General features: G+C 38.9%; 3 protein-coding genes across 3 annotated transcripts; all 3 read left to right on the top strand.

Moving 5' to 3' along the window:
• The first annotated feature begins 356 nt into the window (after positions 1–356).
• Positions 357–4,722, top strand: LOC311284628 (uncharacterized protein). The gene is made up of 2 exons (XM_084399785.1): positions 357–527; positions 1,493–4,722. The coding sequence occupies exon 2, from the start codon at positions 1,526–1,528 to the stop codon at positions 3,287–3,289; it is 1,764 nt and encodes a 587-aa protein (XP_084255911.1). The 5' UTR covers positions 357–527; positions 1,493–1,525; the 3' UTR covers positions 3,290–4,722.
• Positions 4,243–19,201, top strand: LOC311284810 (uncharacterized protein; the record flags this gene model as incomplete). Its single annotated transcript, XM_084400022.1, has 6 exons — positions 4,243–4,285; positions 5,804–5,883; positions 14,446–14,566; positions 14,867–14,934; positions 15,197–15,442; positions 18,727–19,201. 6 exons carry the CDS (start codon positions 4,243–4,245, stop codon positions 18,769–18,771), a joined length of 603 nt encoding a protein of 200 aa, XP_084256148.1. The 3' UTR covers positions 18,772–19,201.
• A 3,676-nt stretch (positions 19,202–22,877) lies between these two features.
• Positions 22,878–27,730, top strand: slc25a1a (solute carrier family 25 member 1a). The gene is made up of 9 exons (XM_084399878.1): positions 22,878–23,230; positions 23,745–23,852; positions 24,743–24,842; positions 24,923–25,061; positions 25,961–26,045; positions 26,465–26,569; positions 26,647–26,762; positions 26,855–26,928; positions 27,011–27,730. Exons 1-9 carry the CDS (start codon positions 22,993–22,995, stop codon positions 27,123–27,125), a joined length of 1,080 nt encoding a protein of 359 aa, XP_084256004.1. The 5' UTR covers positions 22,878–22,992; the 3' UTR covers positions 27,126–27,730.
• The last annotated feature ends 175 nt before the right edge of the window (positions 27,731–27,905 follow it).

Raw genomic sequence — 27,905 nt, 5'->3', positions numbered from 1 at the left:
GTCATATGTTTTGCAAATAAACTGATTTTAAAACTTAGAGCTATAATGTTCAAAACAGTAAATCGTCTGTTCAATCAACTCCTAGATTTCGTTTCTGTATGAGTAAATTTAGCAGTGTTTTCACTGTGTACCACAGGGCTCTGTTTTTAATGGAGAGACTGTTTCATTCATGCAATCTCTGTTCATTCATCAGAGCACCGTAGCGTACCCTCCGAGTTCAAACGAGACACGAAATTCTTATCAATGGAGAGTCTGACGTCAACAGCGGAGTTATGACTCGTCGATCACGTGTCCAGACGCGTCTATACAAATGGGAGTTGCGCTGTCCGTGGTCCTGAAAAAAATACACGCTTCGCATTCATCTCTCAACAGTGCAAGACAGACCGAAGTGTGTTTCGAATAATTGTTTTGGGAAGATAACTTACTTTAACTCAAGTTATAAATGAATTTAAGGATTGCGGTTGTTTCCGAACCTCATCCAAGAAGCACAAGGTTTTGACTTCCAGCTATTTTGTTCGTGAAATCAGGTGAGTAAGTGCACTGACTTTCTTACATTCACCCAATAAATTGTTGATAGTTCCCTGTAAAAAAGAGAGGCTATAAAGAGTTTTCCGCTGTTATTTACTTTTTAGATTGCATGCTGTTGAATCTCAGTCATTCAAAGATATAACGTTACAGCTCAACCTATCAACAAGCGTTTCATTCATAAATTTCTAAACGCCTTTTTTTTTGTTGCAAGAATTCAAGATCCGTATCTGTATCTTTCTAACAATATAAACTTGATATGTGATGTCTATGATTTTCTTTGTTAAACAATACAAAATACTCTATGATTTTGTGCGTAGATTTTAAATAAATCGGCAGAGTTAATTCTTTGAAAATCGAGATAAGAAAACGTTAGGCTAGTATTCATTTAATCCAAATCATACTGTGTTTATATGAATGAATAAAAAGAAAATAATTATTGCTTGGATTGACTGACATGGTAGATTTTTTTTCTCTTGCTGCTTACATTTTGAATTGGTGAGAGCACAGATTAATTTATAATGTTTCATTTATACGTTCGAGTCTAGAATTTGTTCAAGAAAGACAATTTCACTGACAGTGTAGTTTTATATTATTTACCAAATTCAGGCTTGTTGTGGTGCTTCGCTAATCCGACTCAAAAAGTGATCGGTGAAGAGGCATCCAGAGAATCGTCTCGATCTTTCCTTTATACGTGGTTTCTGTTTGTCTCAATTTAATTAAAGCGTCAAATTAATTTGATTTAAAAAGTGATAATGTATTTTGCTGGCCACGTAGTGCTGTAAAACAACTGCACGATTTAATATCTGATCGTAGCCTACTAATTAAGTTAAGCAGATTTCCGCGGACGCACATTGTGCTGCTCTAAATGTTAAAATATAAGCGCCATATACGGTAGTCTTGTTAATGCTCAGAAAAAGAAAAACCACAGAGATTAATCACATTTTTTTCTTTTTTTCTTTGTAAGGTGCTCCCCTCTCCCCCATCCTGTCCTCTCTGCATGGTCATGTTCTGCTGTTGCTACCCCTCCAGCACCTCAGCTCTCCTGTTAGTCCTCCTCAGCCTCACCCCCCTGCTGGCCCTGGCTGCCCCTGCACTTCCGCAGAGATCTTCAGTCAGCAGCAGCATCGATGAGGCTCTCAACTTGGCAAAAGAGGACCCGGGGGCAGCAGAAGGAGCTGCTTGGACACATAGGAAAGTGGACAGCCTGCTCCAGAAACCCTTGGGTCAGGAACATATCTCAAATATGGACTCTGCCAGTGCTCTAGCTTCAGTTCTGCTTGAGGCTCTCGACCACCCAGTTAGAGAGAAGATGACCCAGGGGGATTCTGAAGAAGGACTCGCAATGGAGGCAACAAGGAATCAGGGAGAACTTGAGCAGGACACAGAGAAATCATTAGAGGCAGTACAGCCAGGCGAGGAAAACGGGAGGCAAGAAAAGCCAAAGGATGAAAGGGAGATTGAGGAGGAGGATGAGGTGAATGCGGCTAAAGACTGGCAACTGCAGAGTCAGTCTAATGTGGCCACACTCCAGCGCAAAGCCAGGGGCTATTTCCAAAACATTGACCTCGGGCTGCAAGACAATGAGATCCTCCCACCTCTAAAAGGCTACAAAGCCTATAACCAGCAGTTGGCCCAGGCGACCAAGAAGCTTAAGTGGCAGGAGGAGCGAACGAGAAACCCATCCCAGCTAGACAGAAACTTCATGGATGGTTTCGATTTTGTGGAAGAAGAGGAGGAGGAGATTCTGACCGGCAAAGAAGAGGAGGCACAGGCTCGTGCAGAGCAGGAGGAGGTGAGTCGGCAGGAGGCGGAGGCGCAGGAGGCACGTGAGGAGGAGCAGAGATTGGCGGACATTGCCTCTGATATGCTGCTGGAGTACATGGGCAGGAAGCAGAAAGCATCGTCCTACATGAGAGACATGAAGGCGGCGGCTCTTCTAAACAACGTAGCCGAGGACAAGCGCTCGAACGAGGTGGAGGACAGCGACGATGACGATGAAATGGATCCCCAGACCATCGACAAGCTGATCGAGATCTCCAGCAAGCTGCACTTGCCTGCTGACGATGTGGTTGAAATAATCAGTGATGTTCAGGAGAAGAAGAAAAAGAGGAAGGATTTACCCCCGAGTAACACCCCTCGTTTCCGCCCTCTAGTTCCTCTCAAAGCCAAACCAAGGCCTCAGGCGAATCAATATCCTAAGTCACCTAAGAAATCCTCTTATAAAGTTGATCCATATAAGAAATGGTACAAGGAGAAAAACAAAGGCAAGCTCAGCAAGCAGGACTACTGGTTTAAGCCGCAGAAGCAGTTTCTGGCCTATCCCTCGTTCCCCTATTATCAGAAGCCATATCGAGCCTATTACCCGGTCTTCTTCCCGCCCCCAAAGCCGCGGTTCTATACAAATCCTGCTCTGTCATTTGACTACAACTTTGGGGGCTCCATGGGATACGGCCTGAAGCCTCCAAACCGTAGGTATAGAGACAGGCCAAAGGCGAGGGACTGGAAATGGGCGCAAGCCCCTCAACGCTCGCAGAGCCAGTACCCACAACCGGGCACTGTCATATCTAATTACATTCTGCCCCATCCCCGAACTTACCAGGCTCTCCCCATGCCCAAACCACGTTCTCCTCCAAGTGGGAGAGCACCTTCTTACATCTACCCACCAGACTATGTGTACGATGAGCCAGAGTCCCCGCAGGAAAGTGATGAAGAACTGGAGAACTTCATTGAGAAGATTTATTACAACCGTAGGTTATTTTAGTCAGTCGCGAGTTCAGGATATTCTTAAGCGATGAAACAAGCGATGAAAGAGTGAGGAGAAAAAGCTGACAGGGAATTTGAGTGACAGGGCTGTGAAAAGACAGTTAGGTGTTTCTTCTCCACTCTTGTGTTTTGATACATTCCAAATCAGGAACGGAAGAGACGGTGCTGCTATATCAGAACCTCTCTGCGTGCACTCATTTGGTTTCTCTCGCAGTTTACATTTTAATTTGGTGAGAGAATACACAGGTGAATTTGTAAGGTTTCATTCAGGTATGTTTTTGATTCTCTTGCATGTAAAAAAAAGGACAAAAAAAAAAACACACACACAAAAGAGAAAACAAAAAGAAAACAAAAACAAGCAGACAAAATGGTCAAATGAAAACATTTTCGGTGCCAAATGCAAGAGACCCATGTTTATACAAAGATTTATTTTCTTTAGGAAACACTTGATTAATTGAAAAGCAAAGCTTTTGGTTGAGATCTTGACACTGCAGGGCGCAGTAATAATTGCTATGGCACTAATTACACAAACAAGTTACTGTCCAATTATTACAGGCTTTTCCTGAAGGTCTGTTGGATTGTTTTGATCAATGTTCCTATTGCCTTAATACTGATCACTGTTTTAGCTCATCCATGTGCATGCAGGTCTTGCACCACAAAAAAAAAAAAAAGAATTCTGTCATGCAGGCTGTAAACAATGCTTGAAAGGAAATCTTCCATTTTATTCACAGAAATGCAAAATCTTTGCTAGGTCAGTGCCCTGTCAATATACTTGGTGGAATACCTGTACACATGTGATTTAATGTCAACTTCACATCTTGACAAAATTTGGAAGACATTTTAAAAAAGCCCCTGTTACTGTGGGTTACCTCCAATGTTCAACCACTGAGTACAGGATCTTTGTCTTGGGAGCCAACAGAACGCTGTATAGTATAATGTTTGTTCCTAAAAATGAGTTTTAAAACGTCTGAAGTTTGTGAGGAATACTCTGAGGGTGAACAGTTTGCACGTCTATCTGTATTTGCATCTTAAAAAAAAAAAAAAAAAAAAAATCTGCCAAATTTGGGGAAAATTTCCTTGATCAAACTGTGATTATTTTAAAAATTATTACTAAAAAAAAAAGAAAACAAAGAAAGACAACTCTAATTACTATAGCAAGTGTTTTCATCAGTGAACTGTCTTGTGAAAGGAATTTGTTGTTGTCAACTTTCAGATTGTAAGTTGTACAGTGTCAAATAAACAAATGTGTGTGCAATGTGTAAATAACAGCATGTTGATTACTAGTTTTGCTATATAACGAAAATAAAAGCAATTATTTTATTAAAGTCAGTTTTTTTTAACAAATGTCTTATTGGAACGTCTTTGATCAGATCCTGAGCAGAAATTAATAAATTTCTGTACCACAGAGAGTTCTCGCTAGGACAACATATGCCGTTTCTTATCTCACCTGTAGCAGAAATTGCATTTGACGTCACAGAGAGTTTGAACCAGCATGCCCAGTACTTCTTTGAATTTTATCTGTATTTTCCACAAGCATTTTCTCATGCTGTATTATAACAGAACACTGAAAACACAAACCGTTTGACTATAGAGACACATTTTATTCTCCAATTACTCACATACCTATATGTGCCTGATCTCTAATGAAACGAATAGATATGCTGCTCTATTATTCTTAAAAACCCTTACAAGTCACGACTGCATTACTCATGTTCCGCAACAAACATGTTCACTTAAAATATATAGAATATAATTACCAAACATAAGACCAAAACATGTACTGAATTATGTGAAAGAAGATCTGAATGCATGCGTCTTTAACTAGCAAAAAGCAAATCCATCTTTTCAACCTCCTGAGAATGATGCTGCTCAATGAGACGCTGCTAGATGAAAGTCATTCGCTAATAAAAAGAACTTAGAATAATAAAAGGAGAGTAATGTGAAGGGAATAGACATGGAGACACACTGAGACCAAATGAAAGAGAGGGGTGGGGAGAGAGAAAGCTGCAGTGATTAATGAGTCACATGATTGACGGGTGAGTCATCTACTGCCATGCACCACTGCAGAACCTCGAGCACTTATACCCTCTCCCTCTCTTACACACACACACAGGCACAGGCACAAACACCAGCCCACTCCCCCCACACCCTGACTTTGGACACAATGCAGAACTCAATTATGCTCAAAAAACACCTGCATTAGGCAACATGCAAACACACCTTGCTCTCTAATTCAAACTACACTTGCATTTGGTTAAGATGCCATTAAGACCTTACGCCGGGCAATAATAGTGGGATTTAACCCCAAACAGACGTTCATTATCGTACTGGTGCACTCTAAACGTCTGTGGCTTTCGCTCCAGCTGCCTTTAGTGGTCAATCCCACTGCAAATTAACCATTGCGACGGCAGACGACCGCTTGAAAATTTTCCATTAGTGACCAGAGTGCATTGGCTATGGGGGACAGTCGTTTATGAGCCTCTGATGTGTTTCTCTCATTTCTTTCCTTCAGCTTTTGTGTCGGAAAAAACGCAGAGGGCCGTGAATGAGCATAAGTGCGGAGAAGTCTCACGGCGCTGCTGTCGGAGGCTGGTGAGTCATGGCCACTTACGTTCTGCCTCAACCTCCATTTTGAAACAGTTTCATTGAAATATGCAAAGAGTCTGTTAAGTTACGCCGGTAATTACTATAAATGGAAGCCTGACTGTTCAAAACCTTCACACACGAAACGTTCCGAGTCATTAATGTACGCTGCGGCCCCATGTTCTCCATCTGTTGCTCGTGATCGCACGCATGCAAAAATCAGGCATAAACACAGCCCTGATGACAGCGGCGCCAGTACTTCAGAGGTAAAAAGTGCCTGATAATGACTGTGACTCAGACAGCAGCTCTAATGATGCATTCTGCCAAGCCAAAACCGAACAACACAGCACGGGAAAAAAACACTCTCGGATGAAACTTTCTCCGTGACACACGCGTTTTAAGGTGCTTCAAAGTGCCTTGAAGCTCTCTGCTGCCTTTGTAGATAGACAACCCCCATTTATGCCCTTCCTGGATTTCAGTGATTAGCCATAATTGAACAGAATCATTTAAAATCTCGGAGCGGTTGTAAAAAAAAAAAAAAAAGATGAAATAAAAAATTCCTCTTCCCCCCGATCCTTTTCTGTATGCCAAACCTTTATGCATGATGATAATTACCATGTAATTACCATTCAATTATACCCTCTGCTCTCGCCGTAAGAGCTGTCAGTGTGTCCGTTAAGAGCTGATTGCCAGTGTCTGCCGTTGTGTCTCTTGGGATGTTTTTGCATTTACGCCAGTTTCTGGCATCAAACAGCATTTGTCGATTTCAAATGTAGCTGTTCTGTCATGTTGTAATGTATGGCGACGGATATGTGGGCATACAGCTTTAATATGTCACTTACTAGAGGTTTCATATTAAAGACCGTGTGAAATTATTTTCTTTCGGAATCAATTCAAAATGTTCCATTTCAGCCGCCGGGGGGAGAATGCTCTTTGACAGCACTGGCAGGGGCGCACAGGCGTCGAGCTCTCGGCTCCCAGCATGCACCAGCAGTCATGTTTCCATTAAAGAGCTTTGAATTCTCTGACAGTAAAACAAGAGGAATGCCATAACTATCAAGTGATGTCTGATTAATGCTGCTGGTTATCTTTTCCGAAGTGTATTGATGTAAATAGAAGTATAGAAACTGTGTATTATGACTATGTCTGCTCCACGCGAGCTAATGGTACCCTGATTCTACTGAAAAGTGTTGATCGCGATCGGCTCTGCAGAAACACCTGCAGAAGGTTAACTGTGAGTGGAAAAACAACAACATTTCATTCATCTGCCGGTTGGGTTGGTGCCTGCCGCATTTAAAAAAGAAATGGGGGAGGTGAAGAGGGTCGAGGAGCTGATAGAGTCAGAGAGAATGGAGGGAGCGAGTGAAACCGAGAGAATAAAGGTGTAGGTCTGAGTGACTCACCCTCTATAAGTACTTATCCAGCAGCTCTGTAAAGTGGTGGACCACCTTCAGAGTAACAAGCTCATTGCCTGCCTCCTCTAGCACTGAACGCTCTCATATATAGGGATGTTTCTTCAACCCATGTCCCAGGGGTTAAAAAGTAATAGATTTCAATGTTTTCTTTTTTGTCACAAAAAAAAAAAAGATTTAAAAGTTTTTAATTGACCCAGACTTTCAGTCTTAAAATACAAAACTCCATCATATATACAAATATATATATATATATAAAAAACGTTTTTAATGACCTCACTAGTTTGATTAAACCATCAAAGTATGAGTAAAATATTTTATATATTTTTAAATGAGGGAAGGAAAACATGGAAGGAAACTCGATGCATTAAGAGCCAGGGGATGAAATGAAAGGTAAATTGTACCTAATTTCCGGGAAACATGTAAGTATATTCTGTTGCTTCCGAAGGGCATTACTAAATAAAATAAAAAGAGACATTTAAGCAAAATAAGAAAAATTTGGACATCTTCATCCGGTTAAAACATTGTCACCCCCTGGCTCTTAATGCATCGTGTTTCCTTCTGGAGCATCTGTGAATGTTTGAACATTTTTTAGTTGTGTTTGAGTCCCTCATTTGTTCTCAGCGTGAAAAGATACGAATCTCAAAATCAAACAAACCCTGGAAAGGGTTCAAATATGCAAAAGATGCTGGAAAACTGAAGAATTTGCAGGACCTGAAGGATTTTTCTGAAGAACATTGGGCAGTTTATCAGGAAAAACAACACTCAAAAAAATAAGCTGTTGAACAAACTTGATTAAATTAAGGAAAACTTTTCCACGAAAATGAATTACATTTTTCCAACAAAATCTAATTTGTTGGAAATTATTTGTTGTAATCTTGTTGTATGAACTTAAATTAATTTAGTCATTCCTGCTAAATGAAGTTTTGTCAGGTTAACTACAATTAATCTTTGCCCGGCCTAAAATCACCAACATTATAATTTTAGCTAATTTGACTCCAGATGTTTCCAAATGATAGTCACTAGTGTTCAATTTAATTAAAACCTCTTTTTACATAGTAATATTGAATATTACTTATGCAAGTGTGCGAGTGAGGTTTACACAGTGTATGCTGAGTGCCCACAGCCCTAAACTAAACACAGTCGCCACTCTTCTGCATAATGGTAACCACAAAATTCAAAAACATTACAGAAAGTCCTCCAAATTTTGAACATAACTGAATATTAAACACTAACATTAACTAACAACATCTTTCCATTTACAGAAAAACACATAAAATAACACTTTAATCCCTAAATTTACCCTCCTAATGCAGTCCCTTGCAAAGCATGCTGGGAACTACAGATCCACTGCCCAGTTAGTTGTCAACAAAAATGATTCATGTAGTTTTCACACAAATTAATTAAGTAAACTTCAGTTTTAAATATATTAGGTTGAAACAATTAAATTAAGTTGTGACAAAATATTAAACAATCGTGTTACTTTTTCTTATTTTAATTCATTGAATTTAACAAGAGGCAAAAATTCAAGAGGCAAGAGGAACAGAATAGAACCAAACCAAAACACAATGAAACTTAACAAATATACAGTAGTCAACATTTGAAGTGGATCAAAACCTTTCATCAAAGTTATACATGAATTTTGAACAAAACCCGTTCTTGTCTTAGGACAACTTTGATTAACTTTTTTTAACCACTTCAAATGTTGACTACTATATATATATATATATATGCTGGATAACAAATAACCAAGAACAAAGAACCAAGAGAACTAAGGGCTTAAATACACAGGGTATAGGGAGCTAAATAAATTGCAGGTGAAACTAATTAGTAACTATGGAAACAAACTGGCACACATAGGAAACTTTGAAACCTGCGCTCGAAGCGACCTCACGAAACTGATTTCGTGATCAAAAGGATCTACAGCAAAATAGAGCGAGCTTTGGTGAGAACTAAGCATTTTTTTTATTTAATTACTACAATAGTAATTTTTAAGTTGAAATGCGATCAGAAGTGGAAAACGTTGGTCAAAAACTTACATTTAGATACAAACTGACCACCGACCGTGACTTTAAGATGTCATCTTTACTTTCTCTTTACTTTTTCATCTTTACTCAACTGTCACAGAATGGAAAGCACAGGATTGTGGGATATCATAGGCAGCGAAAGACACATCTATGCTGCCTTCAAAACTCGATCAGATATGAAGGCATCTCAGGAGACAGGAAGTGAAGCTAACATTGGATTCGGACGTGCCTTGATGCCTTACTACCTTGGAATGCATCCTCCGAAGGCAGCATTTATCATTTTTTAGACGCAGCCTAGGTCAACTTACAATGACAGGGAAGAGGAACACACACACACACACACACACACACACACACACACACACACACACACACACACACACACACACACACACACACACACACACACACACACACACACACACACACACACACACACACACACACACACACACACACACACACACAATACATATATTTGACATAATTCTTTACATTTTTATGTTTTCAAAGATAATCAGATATATTAATGTATTTATTTACCAAGGTATGAACTCAATATTTTAAGTAATTTTAATAAATTATGTGAAAAGTACTAAATAAACTAAATTTAATTGGATGTATTTAGAAGACATTAAAATTTAGCTATTAAATAAAATGTCATAAAATGCCACCAGAATGTTATTAAACACAATCCATAATATATACGATGTGACGGATGCCGAACAAATGACAGAATTCTTTTGTGAGTTATGCATATTCACTGTCGGACGTTGTTAGGAAACAAATTAAATGAGTGTTAAAGTGTGGTTAAAGAGAGTCTATTTTCTAAAAGCCCACAGGGACAACACTTGAACACACACTCAAAGATATTGCTCCACATGAACCCACACACACTCTTTGGTACTATATTAGGTCCACACTGTGTGTGCAAACAGACCTCTTGTCTCTAGGGCGTAATCCATTTGATGTTTACATCAAGTGCTATTGTGGCAGATGGGGTAAAATGTCCCTCAGGGGTGTTTATCCTCAGCTGGGGAGTCCAGACTGCTGACTGACTGAGGCAGACGAGGCCTGACACCTGAGCTCCACTGCTGTCACTCTTTACAGCAAATCTGCTTGTGAGCCATTGAGATTCATCAAATATTGAATAGCCGCAGTTTCCGTTTCATTAGAAGAAGGGGTTAGAGAGAGAGAGAGAACTAGAGAGCGGATAAAACAAAAAGAGGTTGTCCCACGGAAACGGGAGGTCAGTGAGATGGCGGGGATGGTTAATGACGACCAAGCGGCCCAAGTGGGGTAAGTGAGCTCCACAACACTTAATTGCTGATGTTTTGGCTAGTGTCAGAGTGCGTTAAAAGGTCTCGGCTGGGGATACTCAAGCCTCTCGAGTGTAATTCGTAGACAGATGGATTAATTGATAACCTCCCGGTGAGGGGTAAATAGTAGGAATTGAGACTGTCTAGGCACTGTGTAAGGAGAAGTTAAGCCATGTGTTAAGGATTTTATTCAAATGTAAAAATAAACAAAAACAAACAATGTGCTTTTAATCTCTACACTCAGTCTTTCTTACACAAATCCAGAATGAGTTCGAGTGATCACAGCAACAAGGAACAAAACTCTCCACAGGATCAACAGCAGCAGGTCAGAGTTGTTCTTTATCAATGGACCAATCAGTAGCCCACAGAGATTAATAATGATGACACTGAGGTATTTTCATGTAGCAGTTATTCTCTAAATTATATTAGTTGTGTGTGTGTGAAAATATTTCACTTTCAATTATTATAATTCCATACAGTTTAAATTAAGATTAACCTGTTGACATTGTTGCTTATTACATGGCGCTCTAGAATTCTTGATTCTGATTGGTCAGAGGAGCATGTCACAGAATGCGTTCTGGCCTTACAGTCTATGGTGCTGGCGTTTAAAAAACGCGAAACTCAGCGCAGTGAAATGGAAAATAACTCAAGGTCAGACGCGTTTTAAACTTTAATGTTAACAACGTTAAACTTTTATTTACTTAAAGTTCACAGCGCGCATGTTTAGGCTACATAAAACAATTTTAAAAAACAACACAAAACGCGAGAAAGCACAGTGAAATGGAAGAGAACACAAGATCTCGAGACACGTTTTAAAAGGTGAACTTCTTTTATTTATTCATGTAGGAAAGACCGGGTATGGTTTTGACACTTTTTGCTTCTGCATCTGTAACTCACTGAATTTTTGAGTGCTCAAACCTTTATACAAAGTAGCCTACCCACATGTGTTTACCACAAAAGACACCAATTCAAACCTCTGTAAGAACATCACAGCCCTTTTGAGTTGATGGTGTGAACAACATGGTGTGTTATTGTTCAACCTCACTATACCGGGGTAGGATGTTGGCTAAGTAACAATTCAACTAAACAAAAGATGCAAAAACTGAGGCCACATTATGCAATATGTTTAACAAAATATGTTTAATGAAACAATCCAAAACAATTGCTCTTTCTCTGTAACTGAACAAATCCACTTTCTGTTTGACCCAGGAGTGTGTGTGTGTGTGTGTGTGTGTGTGTGTGTGTGTGTGTGTGTGTGTAAATGAGTCTAATAGGACAAAATTCCTTAACAATATTGATGCTTAAAGGGATAGTTCACTTTGAAATTAAATTTTGGTATGTTTTAGCTTACCTCAAGGGCATCCAAGATGTAGGTGTCTTTTTTTCCGCAGTAGATTCAATTTTGATATTTTTAGGTCAAACCGTCCTTGTCTGTCAGTCATATAATGCAGGTCTGTCTATGGTCACCACCTCAAAGAGCATGCACAGAGTCCAAATTAAAACAATTCCCCATCGTCCAAATTAAACAATTCCCCATCGTAAGTACACATTGATGGCCTGAGACACGAAACGAGCGGTTTGTGTGAGAAAACGAACAGTATTTATATCGTTTTTACCTCTTGTACACAGCGACGTCCAAGTGATCTGAGGGCGCGGGCGCTTCCTAGTGTGTGACGTGTACGCAGACTGGTGCATAGATATATACACTAGATGTCGCCTTGGCGACGGCAGTTCATTGAACGAATGCCATAGCCAAGGCGACATCTAGTGTATATATCTATGCACCAGTCTGCGTACACGTCAGATCAGATCACTTGGACGTCGCTGTGTACAAAAGGTAAAAACGATATAAATACTGTTCGTTTTCTCACACAAACCGCTCGTTTCGTGTCTCAGGCCATCAATGTGTACTTACGATGGGGAATTGTTTAATTTGGACGATGGGGAATTGTTTTAATTTGGACTCTGTGCATGCTCTTTGAGGTGGTGACCATAGACCTGCATTATATGACTGACAGACAAGGACGGTTTGACCTAAAAATATCAAAATTGAATCTACTGCGGAAAAAAAGACACCTACATCTTGGATGCCCTTGAGGTAAGCTAAAACATACCAAAATTTAATTTCAAAGTGAACTATCCCTTTAATGAACACTTGACTCAATTGCACCTGTGTAAAAAACACTGTCAATGTGTGAGTCTGTGTATCTATGTGAATATTCTCAATCAGAGTCACAGTGGTGACAAATAAATGTTGTTAACCCTAGAGTGCAGGCTTGGTGGGCCTTGAAACTGCATAGTGTACATTTTACCCACATTTCCATTGGATTTGAGCTCCAAACGGCTCCATACAAACAACACAAAAGTTGTCATTGTTTAAGGTCTCATAATTCTCACCACTGGCTTTCAGCATTGTCTTCACAGCTGATCTGACTGCCCTTCTTTGAAACCTCATCAATTTCTTAAAAAAATAAATAAAAATAATATAAATATATGAAGAGTTCAGATGCAAAAACCTCTAAATGCCATCTGAAATTTCCTCCTAGAATGATCATTTTTATGAAGCTCGTATATTTAAGTTCAGTAATTTAACTTAAATGGCAATGAAAATTACCTATTAATTGCCATTTAAGTGAAATTATTTAACTTAAATATACGAGCTTGATAAAAATGATCATTCTAGAAGAAAATTTCAGATGGCATTTAGAGGTTTTTGCATCTGAACTCTTCATATATATATATATATATATATATATATATATATATATATATATATATGTATGTCTTTATTTTTCATTTTCTAGGAATTCAGTAAAATCACTGAAATATTCACTGAAATATTCACTGAAATCACATACTTCCCTACTAAATAGGTGAAAAACATTACGTGACAAAAGAAGTATGGCCGAATTCACAGTACTTACAGTTGCCTAAAAGAGTAGGCAAAAAGTACCTGGATGACCTACTACTTCTGGCGAGATCCTAAAGTATGCATATGATGGACACTTATCCCATGAGGCCATGGGAGAGGATTTGTGAATGACAGTGAAGCGACACAACTGACACCGTAGGTCACACGATAATGACGACATGGCGAATGTAGTATGTCTGGATTACATTCACACTACACACACTCATACTAAATAGAACGAACTTTTTTAGCAGTCGTGAAGTAAAAAAAAAAAAAGAGAGTATGTGATTTCGAATGCAGCCAATCATTATGGGATCCGATAGAAAGTGGGTAAACACTGAAATGATCATAGCGCTCCTAGTTTATCCATGATTGGTGGAATTGGTTGTGTTGTGTTACTCTCCCCATGTTACAACAATACCCCGGCTGAAATCGCATACTCATGGGATAGTGAAGTGTCCATCGAATGCACACTTCAGAATCCCGCCGGAAGTAGTAGGCCATCCGGGTACTTTTTGCCTACTCTTTTATAAGTACTGTGAATTTGGACATACTCATTTTGTCATATGCTGTTCTTCGCTTACTATCTAGTAGGGAAGTATGCGATTTCGGACGCAGCCCCCGTCTTCCCTACGTATAATGATTTTAACTTGGCGTCTTAAAATGCGAGGGGCAGTGCGCATGTTTACATAAAACAATTAAAAATCAACGCAAAATGCAAGACAGCGCAGTGAAATTAAGAAGAATCGCATGGTCGCGAGACCAGTTTTAAAAGTTCAGCTCATTTGTGTTTAAACGTCTGAAAAGCAGCAAGTATACGTTTCCACGAACGCAAAAACGTGTTCTGTGTTCACTGTCCCTAAACTATGCTAATCCTTCTATTTCTTTGTGCTGCTTGACAGAGCGTTTCCTGCGAGGAAGGGAGCTGTTGTGTTAGTGAGAGTGTTACACAGGAGAAACCTGAATCCAGTCAGACCCCAAACATTACACAGGCCTTGGCAGCGACTCCTGTACACACACAGAGTATGTCTAAACCTGTCACTGTTACCCAGCTGATAAATGCTTACACTGATAATACAGATAAGGAACATTTAAAAATGCTGAACAGTTTGTCCTTTGTGTAAATATTCAACCCTGAAATGCAAATGACATTTACTCAGGTGGTGCTGGGAAACAATGGCCAGTACACAGGCCTAATTTACTTTTGGCTATTTTGGGCTGTTTGTTCTGTAGTAAACATAAGACTATAGCTATAGAGCTAGTGAAATATTGCTCAAATATCTTGTTGGCACACTAAGTTAATGAGTGTGCACTTCACTACAGGAGTTGCCCTTGAACTTTGTTGGTACTGCTTGAAATCTCAACCCACTGAAGACCTCAACATACCTCAGGTACAGTGACAAGCTCATGTTTTTAATATGTGTAAATAGGGCATGCTGTTAATAGATTAATGATCTAGTTTGTCAGCCATTTTGACACTAGATAGACTCAGGGGTTAGATTTCATTTGACCTGTCATGCTTTCAGGATCTTGTTGCAACCAACTCAGCTGGTTGTAAATTATGTAGCTGAGAGAGTTAGCTTTGCAAAATATAACGTGTCATTCCCGTATCTGTACAGTAGATGGGGCAGTTCAGTAACAGTTTTGTTTTAGCTGCAGGTGGACAGTGAGAATCTAACACTGCCCCCCAGTGGTGAGCGCTTGAACTACCAGCGAGACCCTAGGCCTCATTTTGGAGTAGCCCACTCCTCTCGCTCTGTATCTTTTCCCCTGTGGGACACTGATAGGCCAAGAGAGATGAAGAGGGGGGAAGAGGAGGAGGAGGAGGCCATGGATTCTGTCAGCTGTTGTCCTCACTGCCATCTTGGCCTGCCACGTGATACACTGCGCTGGCATGAAGTAAGTAGACACACAGTTGTGTTCAAAATGGAATGCTAGTGTACTGCTTACTGTATATACATTGTATACTGCAGACTTTAATAATAAATAAATAAACATATTTTGCAAAAAATAAAAAATAAAAATCATAAGTCATATTTATGAGATGAAAAGTCGAAATTCAGACTTTCATAATTATAACATAAGAAGTAAATGCACTAACTGGTCACTTTATTAGGTAAACATTGCTAGTAATCCTTTAAACAATGCTCAATTGGTACTAAGGGGTCCAAAGAGTGGCAAGAGAATATCCTCCACAGAGCACAGACTTAATTTTGATCTCTTTTTAAAGATGGCACATGGCAGATTATTGTTGAAGTGAAAACTTTATTTTTATGAATAATGCACAAAAATACCATTTTCAATTTTTAGATGAAATACATATTTTCAAAAACACGTTTTACTCTAAAACTGCTAAATCAATGGTCTAAACCTAAACAAGTTGTGTTCCAAATTTGAGATTGATATTGTTGGAAACTTTATTCCTTCATCGAAGCAAGACCAGGAGATGTTGGGATATCGTTCAAGCAGAAGTTATTCTTTATTGAGGACTTCGCTGAGCGTTGCTGCAGTCATCCAACAATCTAACGTAACTTTACATGGTATCTTATAGGCTTTTTAGGAGGAGGGACTTCTGGAGGTGGAGACAAATTCAAACAAAGCATGCAAATGAAGTATACAGGTTAAGGAACCCCTCTAGACTCCAGCGTGTTACCAGTCTCAATCCAATCAGCATAGCTATTCAAACGCATATAAACTAATCCAATCAGCCCAACCATTCAACGTCTGGGCCAGGGGCTCCGAAAGCCATTCGGGCTCCGAAAGCCATTTGCAGAACAAAAGGTGACAATGGAGAAAACAGGAACTGCAACTTTGCTGAGCAGAATCATTCGTGTGATATCATCATCTTAACCTTAAAAGCTAAATACAATATTATTCACCATGATGTTATGTAAGGAAGCATATCTGAAATAGATTCTTACATTTGTAATCCTAAAATTTGCTTTCAGTAAGATTATGTTTGGCTGCAGTACCAAAAGATTTCACTAGATGAAATTCATCTCCCATTTATTTCCAATGCGACTATTTTTTTCAGGACCATTTAACTTTTTCAAATCATGGCCAAGATTTTTTGTTTTGTTTTCACACAGCAAGTGCCAAAACCTTTACCAAGTTTCGTACCATTTCAAAAAAAAAAAAAAAAAAAAAAAAAAAAACACCCCCGAAACATTCAATTTTCCACCAAAAGAGCACCATCACCTCTCTTCTCCATTCTTATGCTCATCTTTAGCAGATCGTCTTGACCTACAGCACATGCCTGCGTTCATTGAGTTGCTGCCATGTGATTGACTGATTAGATATTTACATTATCGAGCAGTTGAACAGGTGTACCTAATAAAGTGACCGGTGAATGTATATACAGGGAAAGTATTCAGACCCCCTTACATTTTTCACTCTGTTATATTGCAGCCATTTGCTAAAATCATTTAAGTTCTTTTTTTTTCCTCATTATTGTACACACAGTACCCCATATTGACAGAAAAACCCAGAATTGTTGAAATTTTTGCACATTTATTAAAAAAGAAAAACTGAAATATCACATGGTCCTAAGTATTCAGACCCTTTGCTCAGTATTTAGTAGAAGCACCCTTTTGATCTAATACAGCCATGAGTCTTTTTGGGAAAGATGCAACAAGTTTTTCACACCTGGATTTGGGTATCCTCTGCCATTCCTCCTTGCAGATCCTCTCCAGTTCTGTCAGGTTGGATGGTAAACGTTGGTGGACAGCCATTTTCAGGTCTCTCCAGAGATGCTCAATTGGGTTTAAGTCAGGGCTCTGGCTGGGCCATTCAAGAACACTCACGGAGTTGTTGTGAAGCCACTGCTTCGTTATTTTAGCTGTGTGCTTAGGGTCATTGTCTTGTTGGAAGGTGAACCTTCGGCCCAGTCTGAGGTCCAGAGCACTCTGGAGAAGGTTTTCGTCCAGGATATCCCTGTACTTGGCCGCATTCATCTTTCCCTCGATTGCAACCAGTCGTCCTGTCCCTGCAGCTGAAAAACACCCCCACAGCATGATGCTGCCAACACCATGCTTCACTGTTGAGACTGTATTGGGCAGGTGATGAGCAGTGCCTGGTTTTCTCCACACATACCGCTTAGAATAAAGGCCAAAAAGTTCTATCTTGGTCTCATCAGACCAGAGAATCTTATTTATCACCATCTTGGAGTCCTTCAGGTGTGCTTTCATGTGTCTTGCACTGAGGAGAGGCTTCCGTCGGGCTACTCTGCCATAAAGCCCCGACTGGTGGATGGCTGCAGTGATGGTTGACTTACTACAACTTTCTCCCATCTCCCGACTGCATCTCTGGAGCTCAGCCACAGTGATCTTTGGGTTCTTCTTTACCTCTCTCACCAAGGCTCTTCTCCCCCGATAGCTCAGTTTGGCCGGGCGGCCAGCTCTAGGAAGGGTTCTGGTCGTCCCAAACGTCTTCCATTTAAGGATTATGGAGGCCACTGTGCTCTTAGGAACCTTAAGTGCAGCAGACATTTTTTGGTAACCATGGCCAGATCTGTGCCTTAATTGCCACAATTCTGTCTCTGAGCTCTTCAGGCAGTTCCTTTGACCTCATGATTCTCATTTGCTCTGACATGCACTGAGCTGTAAGGTCTTATATAGACAGGTGTGTGGCTTTCCTAATCAAGTCCAATCAGTATAATCAAACACAGCTGGACTCAAATGAAGGTGTAGAGCCATCTCAAGGATGATCAGAAGAAATGGACAGCACCTGAGTTAAATATATGAGTGTCACAGCAAAGGGTCTGAATACTTAGGACCATGTGATATTTCAGTTTTTCTTTTTTAATAAATGTGCAAAAATGTCAACAATTCTGTGTTTTTCTGTCAATATGGGGTGCTGTGTGTACAATAATGAAAAAAAAAAAAGAACTTAAATGATTTTAGCAAATGGCTGCAATATAACAAACAGTGAAAAATGTAAGGGGGTCTGAATACTTAACGTACCCACTGTATATTATAAACACAAACACTTTTTGTACTCCTGATTTTACTGAGTTTGCTTCAAGTTATTCTTCATTTAGTAGTTTTATGATGTGCATTGGTTATTGGACACAACGTAAAAATAGTATGATGCAAATAAATGTTCTCTATTGTGTGATTTATTTAAGAATTATAATTTTTTTGACTTTGCTTGCACTGTTGTTTGATTTCTGTCTGTTTGTGCAGGTAAAATGTCTGTTGTTTGATGAGCAGAGAAACAGTTCATCTTAATAAAACTCCAGTTGCTGTCCCTCCGTCTGTTGATGGCTATGAAATAAGCTGTGAAATTGTTGATATTTTTGTTCAATCCTCTTTTACCTAAATCCTATTTATACATTTTAATATATTTTTTAGTAATACATTGTAAACAATTTAAGGACAGGACTGTGTGAAATAATTTAATTGCATTTCAGTAATACAGTATTACTGTTCTTTGAGGTCAAAAACAACGGTCAACCGCTTCACTGCTGCCGAGTGAAATCCAATCATTTATTTTAGCATTATATTCCATACTTTTTCATCTGTCAGCAGTGAGGAAATCGAATCTTTCAAGAGTCATGGATTTCTTGTCTTTACTCTTCACTGCAGTGCTTATTTTGTTCATACTATTATAAGCTTGAAATTATGCTAATGCATTATGTGCAATGTTGTCAAATAATATTTACCAAGGATGTATGTCAAAAATATACATATTACATATACATTAAAACTGTATGCACTGTATAGACCTACATTAAAACTGTCAACAATGTTAAGAGTCTAAAACAGTTTGTTTGTATTTTTATTTAATAATGTTTATTTATTAATACTTAAAAACAGGTCTTGAGGAGGACTTATTGGACCAGATGCCACTGTTTTATGGAGTCTGGCCAGGCTTGGCTTTTTCAGTTAAGTCATCTTTATTTCAAGAGCGGTAAACTGATAATGGATTCCATAATCAATGCAGCCTGGTGATTATATATCAGTGTCTGTTGTGAGTTGCTGAGGCTGGAGAAGTTCGTATTCACTGAACTAAATGTATTTAAATATTTATATAGATCAGAGTTCATATCTCAAGCACAAACCTCATGTTTCAGGTGTTATCTGAGGCGGCCAAAACCTGGGTGACTCAAAGTTGCCTCAAGCTAAGAATTCACACTTGGAGAGAATTGTCAACATGGTTGAGTCTAGCAACATTCTGAAGCCAGAAGTGTCCTATTGGCTTATATGAGGCAAAACAAGAATAACAGCCAACATTAATTTAATTCAAGACAGGACAACTCAATTTCACATATAAACAAGCCTGCAATGTATTATGTTACTGTTAGAATTTTAAAGGGGTGGTATAATGCCCCTTTCACAAGATGTAAAATAAGTCTTTGATGTCCCCAGAGTGTGTATGTGAAGTTTTAGCTCAAAATACCCCACAGATATTTTTATATAGCATATTCAAATTGTCACTTTTTGAGGGTGAGCAAAAACACACCGCTTTTGTGTCTGTCCCTTTAAGTGCAAATGAGCTGCTGCTCCCAGCACAGGGGGCGGAGCTTCAACAGCTCATGTCCTTTTAAATTTCAAAAACGTTTAGCCTTTTATGTTCAAACCGGAGTCAGACAATGATGGAGAGACTCAAGAAAAAGTGACAACATGTAGAATGCAACAGGCTATTTCTGAATAGTTAGTTGATGAATTTATGTTGCTGATGTGGAGTTAAAGGGTAAATAAACCCTAAAATAACTTTTTTTAGTTAATGATCTGTAAGACTGGGGCTTTATTAGTGTTGTTCATTTTGAATTTATTTTGAATTTATTTTATTTGATCAGGGACAATGCACAAACAACATTAGTCTAAAAAAGAAGAGATGTCATGTGCCAGGTTATAGCAAAAAAATGCTAATTTCCACCTGCAGTCCCTGGACAGGTTGATATTATACTTACAAAAATTCATAAAATATATACAGAATAATACATAGAAGCATTACTTCACTCACATCATAAAAACACTATGCACTTAAGAAATCTATCACTCATTTACTCACAGTTTACATCATTCATATCACAGTCATTCAGTGCGTACAGATTTGCTTTGATAATAACCATTGTTTGGTCAGGCGTGTAAAAGTACTATAATTTGTGCATGAAATAATTTCGTTTGGAAGAGTGTTCCAAAGGCTCACTGCTTTATAAGAAAGATTCGAGTAAATTATTGATTCGAGTAAATTATTTTGACATTTGGGTATAAAGTGTTTTAATTCTACAATATATGGTGTAAAAACGTCTGAGTGCTGCCCTCTTCAGGTTGAACGGTGGCTACTGCAGTTGAATTTTCCTATTGGAAGTTGTGGTGCCCTGTGACGTAAGAGGGCACCAGCTCACCACGCCCTTGCCTACAGAGAGACAGGTCTCAGGTGCAGCATTTTTCAAATATTGCCAGTGGGTGGAGTCAGGCTCTGACATTCTAGTCATTGATTAGCATATTCTGTCATGACAATCTATAAATTGCGTTACCGGGGGTGGGGTTTATGTAAATTCTAGGGTTGGTGATGTCACTAACCTGGGAGGAATGTTATGTAGTCCCTACCAGCCGTTTGCTGTAGTCCTTAAAAAACGATTTCTTTAAAAGCAAATATCTTCCTTTGTTTTGAACTTTGAGCGTTGTAACTTTGCAGATGTTGTTTATGCTCAAACAGCAACATTAGACACTAACTAAAGTTAGAAAAATGAAATCATAATCAACCACCCCTTTAAAACCAAGTAACATCAACTGATTAGGAAAGGCATATTTTCTAGGTTTCTTCAAGTGTCTTGGAGACATAGCCGTAGTTCTTCTGGATTTAGTCCGTCTCAGTTTTTTCTGTTTCTTTATGTAATGATGGATGGATGGATGAAACAAACATTCAGAGACAGGAATAACACAAGAGAAAGTCTAGGTTTTCTGTGAAAAATCCAAACCAACCAATACCAACCAGTATCTATATCAATTGTGCAGAGTAGCAGTAAACTTCAATGGAGTCAAAGTGAATAATACCTAGAGGCATGGTGTTTGAATACATTTAGGTGAAAGTTAGATAAACAGGAAAACGAAGAGCAGTTAGAGGAAGGTCTCAAAAAGTCCCATCAAATATTTTGATTCTGAGCTCAAAAGGTCCAGCAGCCTCGAGGGTGCAACAGTAAGGTCTCACTGCTAAGACCAATAGGTCAAGTGTTCAATTGGAATAGAATACTAGAATACGGATTCCAAAATCCAGAAAATCACATGGAATTGTGTGTGAAACATGAGGTGGGGTGAAAAATTGCTGGCAGCATTTGAGGGACACATCTGCGCTTCATCACCGCAACCACATTCATGTAAAAAGTATCCTGTTCTGCATGGAGCAGCTATACACTTTTGTATTAGCTGAATAAACTGTCTCTGAGTTAGTTTTGCATGAGTGTGCAACAAACATGCAAACAAGCTGAAAATAAACCTTGCACTCCACATTCACACCAATTATAGCCTCCACCCAACACAAACACCCACAACATTCACACCCTAACACCAGACCAAACCATGTCAAGTAATATAAGAACCATGTGGGACCATAAAATGGCTACAAATGTACAACAAATGCTCAGTAAATGAGGTGTTTCATTTTCAGAAAATTATAACTAAGCCTTGCTTTCATGAGTTTGCCAATTTCTAGCAAAATAAAACAAACAAACAAACAAACAAACAAACAAGCATAAAAAAAAAAAACCGAATTAAAAATAAATAAATAATTCAAACTACTCCGGAAAGGGTAACAGCCAGGGTTGCAGTCTTAGCTTAAATAAATCACCACACAATAAGGACTAGCTAGTTGAGACCAAAAGTGGCTTTGTAGTTATTAGTAAACTAACAAACATAGCCTATTAATAAACACATATTTCTTTGATTATTTGTCTTACCTATTACTTGGATAATAGGATTGAATGGTCGAGCTTGACGAATGCTGTCAACATTTTAGTACTTAAAATTAGTTATTCGTTTAAAAAAATATTTTATACATTGAATTAATGTAAATTCAACATATTCCATTATTGTTGCATGGTTTTAATTGTGAGATACAGTTCAAGATCTCTAATACTATGCAAAATGTTCTGTTTGCTACAGAAAACTCAAACATTTATTATTATTATTATTATTATTATTTTTTTAAACGCTAGAATGTGGGTGTGGATGTAAGGTAATACAACTGAACCAATTGTTTCGGCTAATACACATTATTAATATTACATAAGATGAGTAGAGAAATAAATTAAGCAAATGTTTAAAACGGACCAATGACTGAGCTCGCTGCATGACCTCTATATTAATATTCATGAGCTCCTCGCTGCGCCACGCCTCGGAGTGGTCTTCCTATGATTGTGTTGTCTTCGTCCTATTGGGCAGACGCATCCTGCGCGTCGTCACACAGCACAGATTTTCACTTTGGGCTTAAAACATCATTATATCATGTCGTCTTTGTATAAACCGTTTTCTGTTTCGGAGGGACCGTGCAAAGATGCTATACTGAGACGAGGGTGCACACCGCAACAGCATCCTGAAGCGCTAACCCGGATTGCCTCCGCTGGCGGGGGCTCGACGCGTACTTTTACCCCAATTCCCCAAATTTATCTAGGCCAGAGGAATCTAGCGGCCGCTGCAATCGGAGGGAGAAAAATCACCCATCCGTGGAAGGCTATTCTTGCAGGTACATGCGTATTTGTGTTTGTGTTAGAAGCACACAAGCGCTAATGTTTTGGTGAATCACGCGATACCCTATTATGCGCGAGCCCACAATAACAGTCATGCGTGACCACGTTGGCACGTCCCCTTCCATACTTACAGTCTGCCATTATTGTGAAACTCACTCTCAGTCCATGACCTGCATGTCTTTGCTGGGTCAGCCAAAATGGTAGCTTCCAGAAATTTCATTTGTTTACTAATTTGTTTAAATAGGTTTGGACAGTTAAAACAGTATGCTTTATTAATATAAACATCAACTGAACTACTTAACCATATTCCAACATTCCAACAAAACTAGTTTGGTTACAGTGTTGCATACATTGGGCTTTAAACATCCAAACAACATGACCTTATATGAAACTGACTTGTCCTTGATGGAAGTTAAACAATGTAAGCTTAAACAAATCATAGATTGCCGCTGATGTCACTGAATGCAATATAGGCACGCTTTATTTACTGATGATGATATTTTTACCCAGGTGGCATTGCAGGAGGCATTGAGATCTGCATCACATTCCCAACGGAGTACGTGAAGACTCAACTACAGTTAGATGAAAGAGCTAACCCTCCTCGGTACCGGGGCATAGGTGAGGGCAACTGGCATGAAATGAAAAATCACCATTATCATTTCTAAAAGCATGCTACTATGTACATGTTTCTTTTTGTCCTCCTAAAGTTTAATCATAACTGGACTTTTCAGTGAAAACAACAGATTTCTCTCTTGTTACTTATGCAGGACTTCTCCAATAATGAGTCATTTTTCTCAGATGTACGTCACAATGCAGAAGAAAGATCTGTTGCTACTTTCGTTTCATTTGTCCTGCTTCTGTTACGAGCGACAATGCGGCTGACAATAGGAAATAGAGATATATTGACTAGCATAGTTCATGATTGTTGGTTGGATGGATTCCAGATGTCGTTCTTTTAGCTGTTGGAGGTTGTTGGCATGGTCCTGAGTCTTTCCTCTATATAGATCAGCCCTCCATTTTGCACTGCCTGGGTCCAGGAGTTAGTTGGGTTGCTGAAATCTATCAGATCTCTTTTCAGGACATCTTTATACCTCATTTTTCATCTACCAGCAGTGCGGGCACCCTTCTTGAGCACACTGTGCAGAACTGCGTGGGGTATGCTTGAGGGGGGCATTCTGGTGACATGTCCATACCATCTGACGCAAATTAATTTTAGGTTGGAGGAAAGTGGTTCACTTTTGGTCACTTTGAACTAGGCTCGCTGCGATAGTCCAGTGACACAGGTTACATCACTTGCCTATTGCTGCACCGAAGATCACGTCAAAGAAGGCGGAGCAAACTTTTCCAGAAAGTTCACTTTGGCAAACTATACTCCAAATGAACTTCATTTTGGCCTGATATTGTTCGAAATGGCATCACAACTGTTCCTCCTTTGATTTTGCTTAATGAATATCGGGGGCCTTAACTGAATGTGTAAATAAAATTGTGTAACCTGTATTTTTGCGCAGGTGATTGTGTTAAGCTGACAGTGCAGGATCATGGGTTGAGAGGTCTGTATAGAGGGCTTAGTTCACTGCTTTACGGATCCATCCCGAAATCTGCAGTACGGTAAGAAACATTGGTCTTTACCTGTTTGAGCATGAATAGTGTGTTTTTTGCTTACGCTTTTGTTTTTGACATTATGGCAGGTTTGGAACATTCGAGGTTCTTAGTAACCCGATGAGGGACGCCACAGGTCGGCTTGACAATAAAGGAAGTTTACTGTGTGGGCTTGGAGCGGGAATTGCAGAAGCGGTGTTGGTGGTCTGTCCAATGGAGACAGTCAAGGTGGGACTGTAACTAGTTATTTTGGTTATACATTAGGGCTGGAACGACGCGTCAACATAATCGATTACGTCGATTACGCACTGTTTATGTTCATCCCTAATATCCTATCATGTTTCACAAAACAAAACTCTAGAGCAAATACTAGCTAGTGGCTAGTATGGCAGCACCATCATACGGTTGGATTCATAAAGCATTTTGTTTTTTTATGAGCATGACAGCCTCATTCTTTATAGTCTAGGTCCTGGGTAAGATTTGTATGCACTTCATTTAGTGGAGAATATCTCAACTGTTATAGACTAATATGACCCCATTAAACAATGTGGGATATGTGCCAAAATCTCTACCTGGGACGAAAGTCCTGAAAATGACCGCAGTAGGTGACACTATTATCACACTACAGGTGAATGGGACTTTGTTCCCCCTTTATAGATATCCTCATACATTTCTACCACTTTAATCTTCATATTAAGAGAAATACTTTTTGTTTTACACTTTGTCTTAAAAATAAAATAAAATATGCAAATTAGGCAATATCTCATTAAATATGCATACATATAAACTCTTGAAGCTACAGCTTTTCTGAGGTGATCACAATGTTCACAATGATCATGTAGTGTAAGTGTAAGAATTCTCATTTGATATTTTTTATTGTGTTTCTGTAGATGTTCAGTGTGGCCATTAACCAAACTGACACTGCACATTTTCAGAACTGCATTCTTGACAAACCTGTGCTGAATGAACAGATCCGCACTGGACAGCTAGTTGTCTGCCACATCATACTGTATATTGTGAGAGCCACAGTGTACTGTATAATCATGATGGATTTACTCACAGAGGAGGAGAAATGACATTCTGATTTCTGTATCTTAATCAATATATCCCATCTGTATCATTTTCAGGTGAAGTTCATTCATGACCAGTGCTCTCTGAGGCCACGCTACCGAGGGTTCTTCCACGGCGTACGGGAAATCATCAGAGATCAAGGTACTTATGGACCAGTACAAACGTATGTATTAATAGAGACAGAAGGAGCAGACGGACCATTCATAGAAAAATGTATGGGGGTTGTAGAAAATAAAATATAAAAATCTATAACGATCAACTCTAATATATATATATATATATATATATATATATACCATTAAAATAAAGAATAAACTAAGTTTATGATAATATTTTTATATTTAATAAAATCACTTAATAAACAACTAAATAATCATTTAAAAAAAAAAAAAAAAAAAAAAATAATGCATAAAATGTAAAAAAGTTTTTGAAAAATTTAAATAAAATGATTTTTGAAAAATATTAACGTGTTCTATTTAAAATAAAATTAATAGTAAAAAAAAAAAAAAATATATATATATATATAATATTTGTGTAATATATTTATTCCGTGTTTGTAGGTGTTCGAGGGACATATCAAGGACTGACTGCTACACTTCTGAAGCAGGGTAGCAATCAGGCAATACGCTTTTATGTTATGAACTTGTTGCGCAACTGGTACAAAGGTGAGGATGAGATCCAACAATAATACTTTTTAAGTATGGGTGTTTAAGAAAACTGATCATCTTGGCTTTATCTTCAGGCGATGACCCCAGTCGTGACATGCACCCGCTGGTTACAGCGATGTTCGGAGCGACAGCCGGGGCGGCTAGCGTTTTTGGGAACACACCCCTTGATGTGGTGAAGACTCGAATGCAGGTTAGCAGAAGCTTCTCAAATAATTCATTAAAATGAATACAAGAAAACTATTAAATACCATTTGTTGACATTTTATAACCCATTTGTCTTAGGGTTTAGAGGCTCATCGCTACAAAAGCACCATGGATTGTGCATTCCAGATTTTGAAGAACGAAGGCCCTCAAGCGTATGTTTCCTCATAAGTATTATTTCTTTTTAACTTCCTTTTCTTTTCTTCTTCCTTACACTTTTCTTGCTTTGAATCGCAGGTTCTACAAAGGCACAGTCCCACGATTGGGCCGAGTGTGTCTGGACGTTGCCATTGTCTTTGTTCTCTATGAGGAAGTCGTGAAGCTACTGAACAACGTCTGGAGAACAGACTGAAGATAGAACAGGGTGTAGAACTGATCGAGACAGATTGAACTATCCAAACACAGTTGGCCACGTCAGTCAAGTTTAAAGATCCAGACATGAACCGTGACCTCTGGCCCAGAGGATTTAAACCATCCATCTGTGTCTGTATATTTAAAACCAGGGCCTTAAGCAATGAGAGGGAACCTGTAGCTTACAGTATATTTATTGATGCGCAAAAATATTGATGGATGAAAAGCATATCATCAGTTTGCTCTCTTCGGTAAAATCGTGCAAGTGTCTTCTCACCACCACCATGCTTTTAAAGAGATTGTCGTGAGACAGTCCACTCATGTGGCATGAAAGCATAAAAGCACTACCAAGTACACAGAAATATCAATGTAATGCTCATGTTTTTTTGCCCTAGTTTACGTGCACAGTTACACTGGAAATGGTTTAAATGTGCTTTTGTAAGAACTTGTATCTTGATGTTGTCATACATCTCAAAACCGGTAAAGGCCAAGACATTCCTGTTGATGTTAAATTTGCATGCATAAATGGCATCAAGACCAGGATGTCGAAGCTTGAGTCGATAGAACTCATGTTTCGTTTGCGTTTTTTATAAAATGTCAATGGCAGCTTTTTTTTAGTTATTTATTTATAAGCTTTTTCATTAACACGCATTTCCTCACAAAGGTTGCCTGTTCTGTACTATTTACGCTACTTTTGTGTTTGTGTCCCATATATAAGCAGTGCTTCTTCAAAACAGATCCTGAATACGTCACACACATTCAATAAACCAAATAGGTTCAG

Source organism: Rutilus rutilus (genome assembly GCF_951802725.1).
Source record: "Rutilus rutilus genome assembly, chromosome: 25".
Lineage (NCBI taxonomy): Eukaryota > Metazoa > Chordata > Actinopteri > Cypriniformes > Leuciscidae > Rutilus > Rutilus rutilus.
Note: the sequence above shows the minus strand (reverse complement) of the source record. Positions and strands in the feature narration are given on the sequence as shown.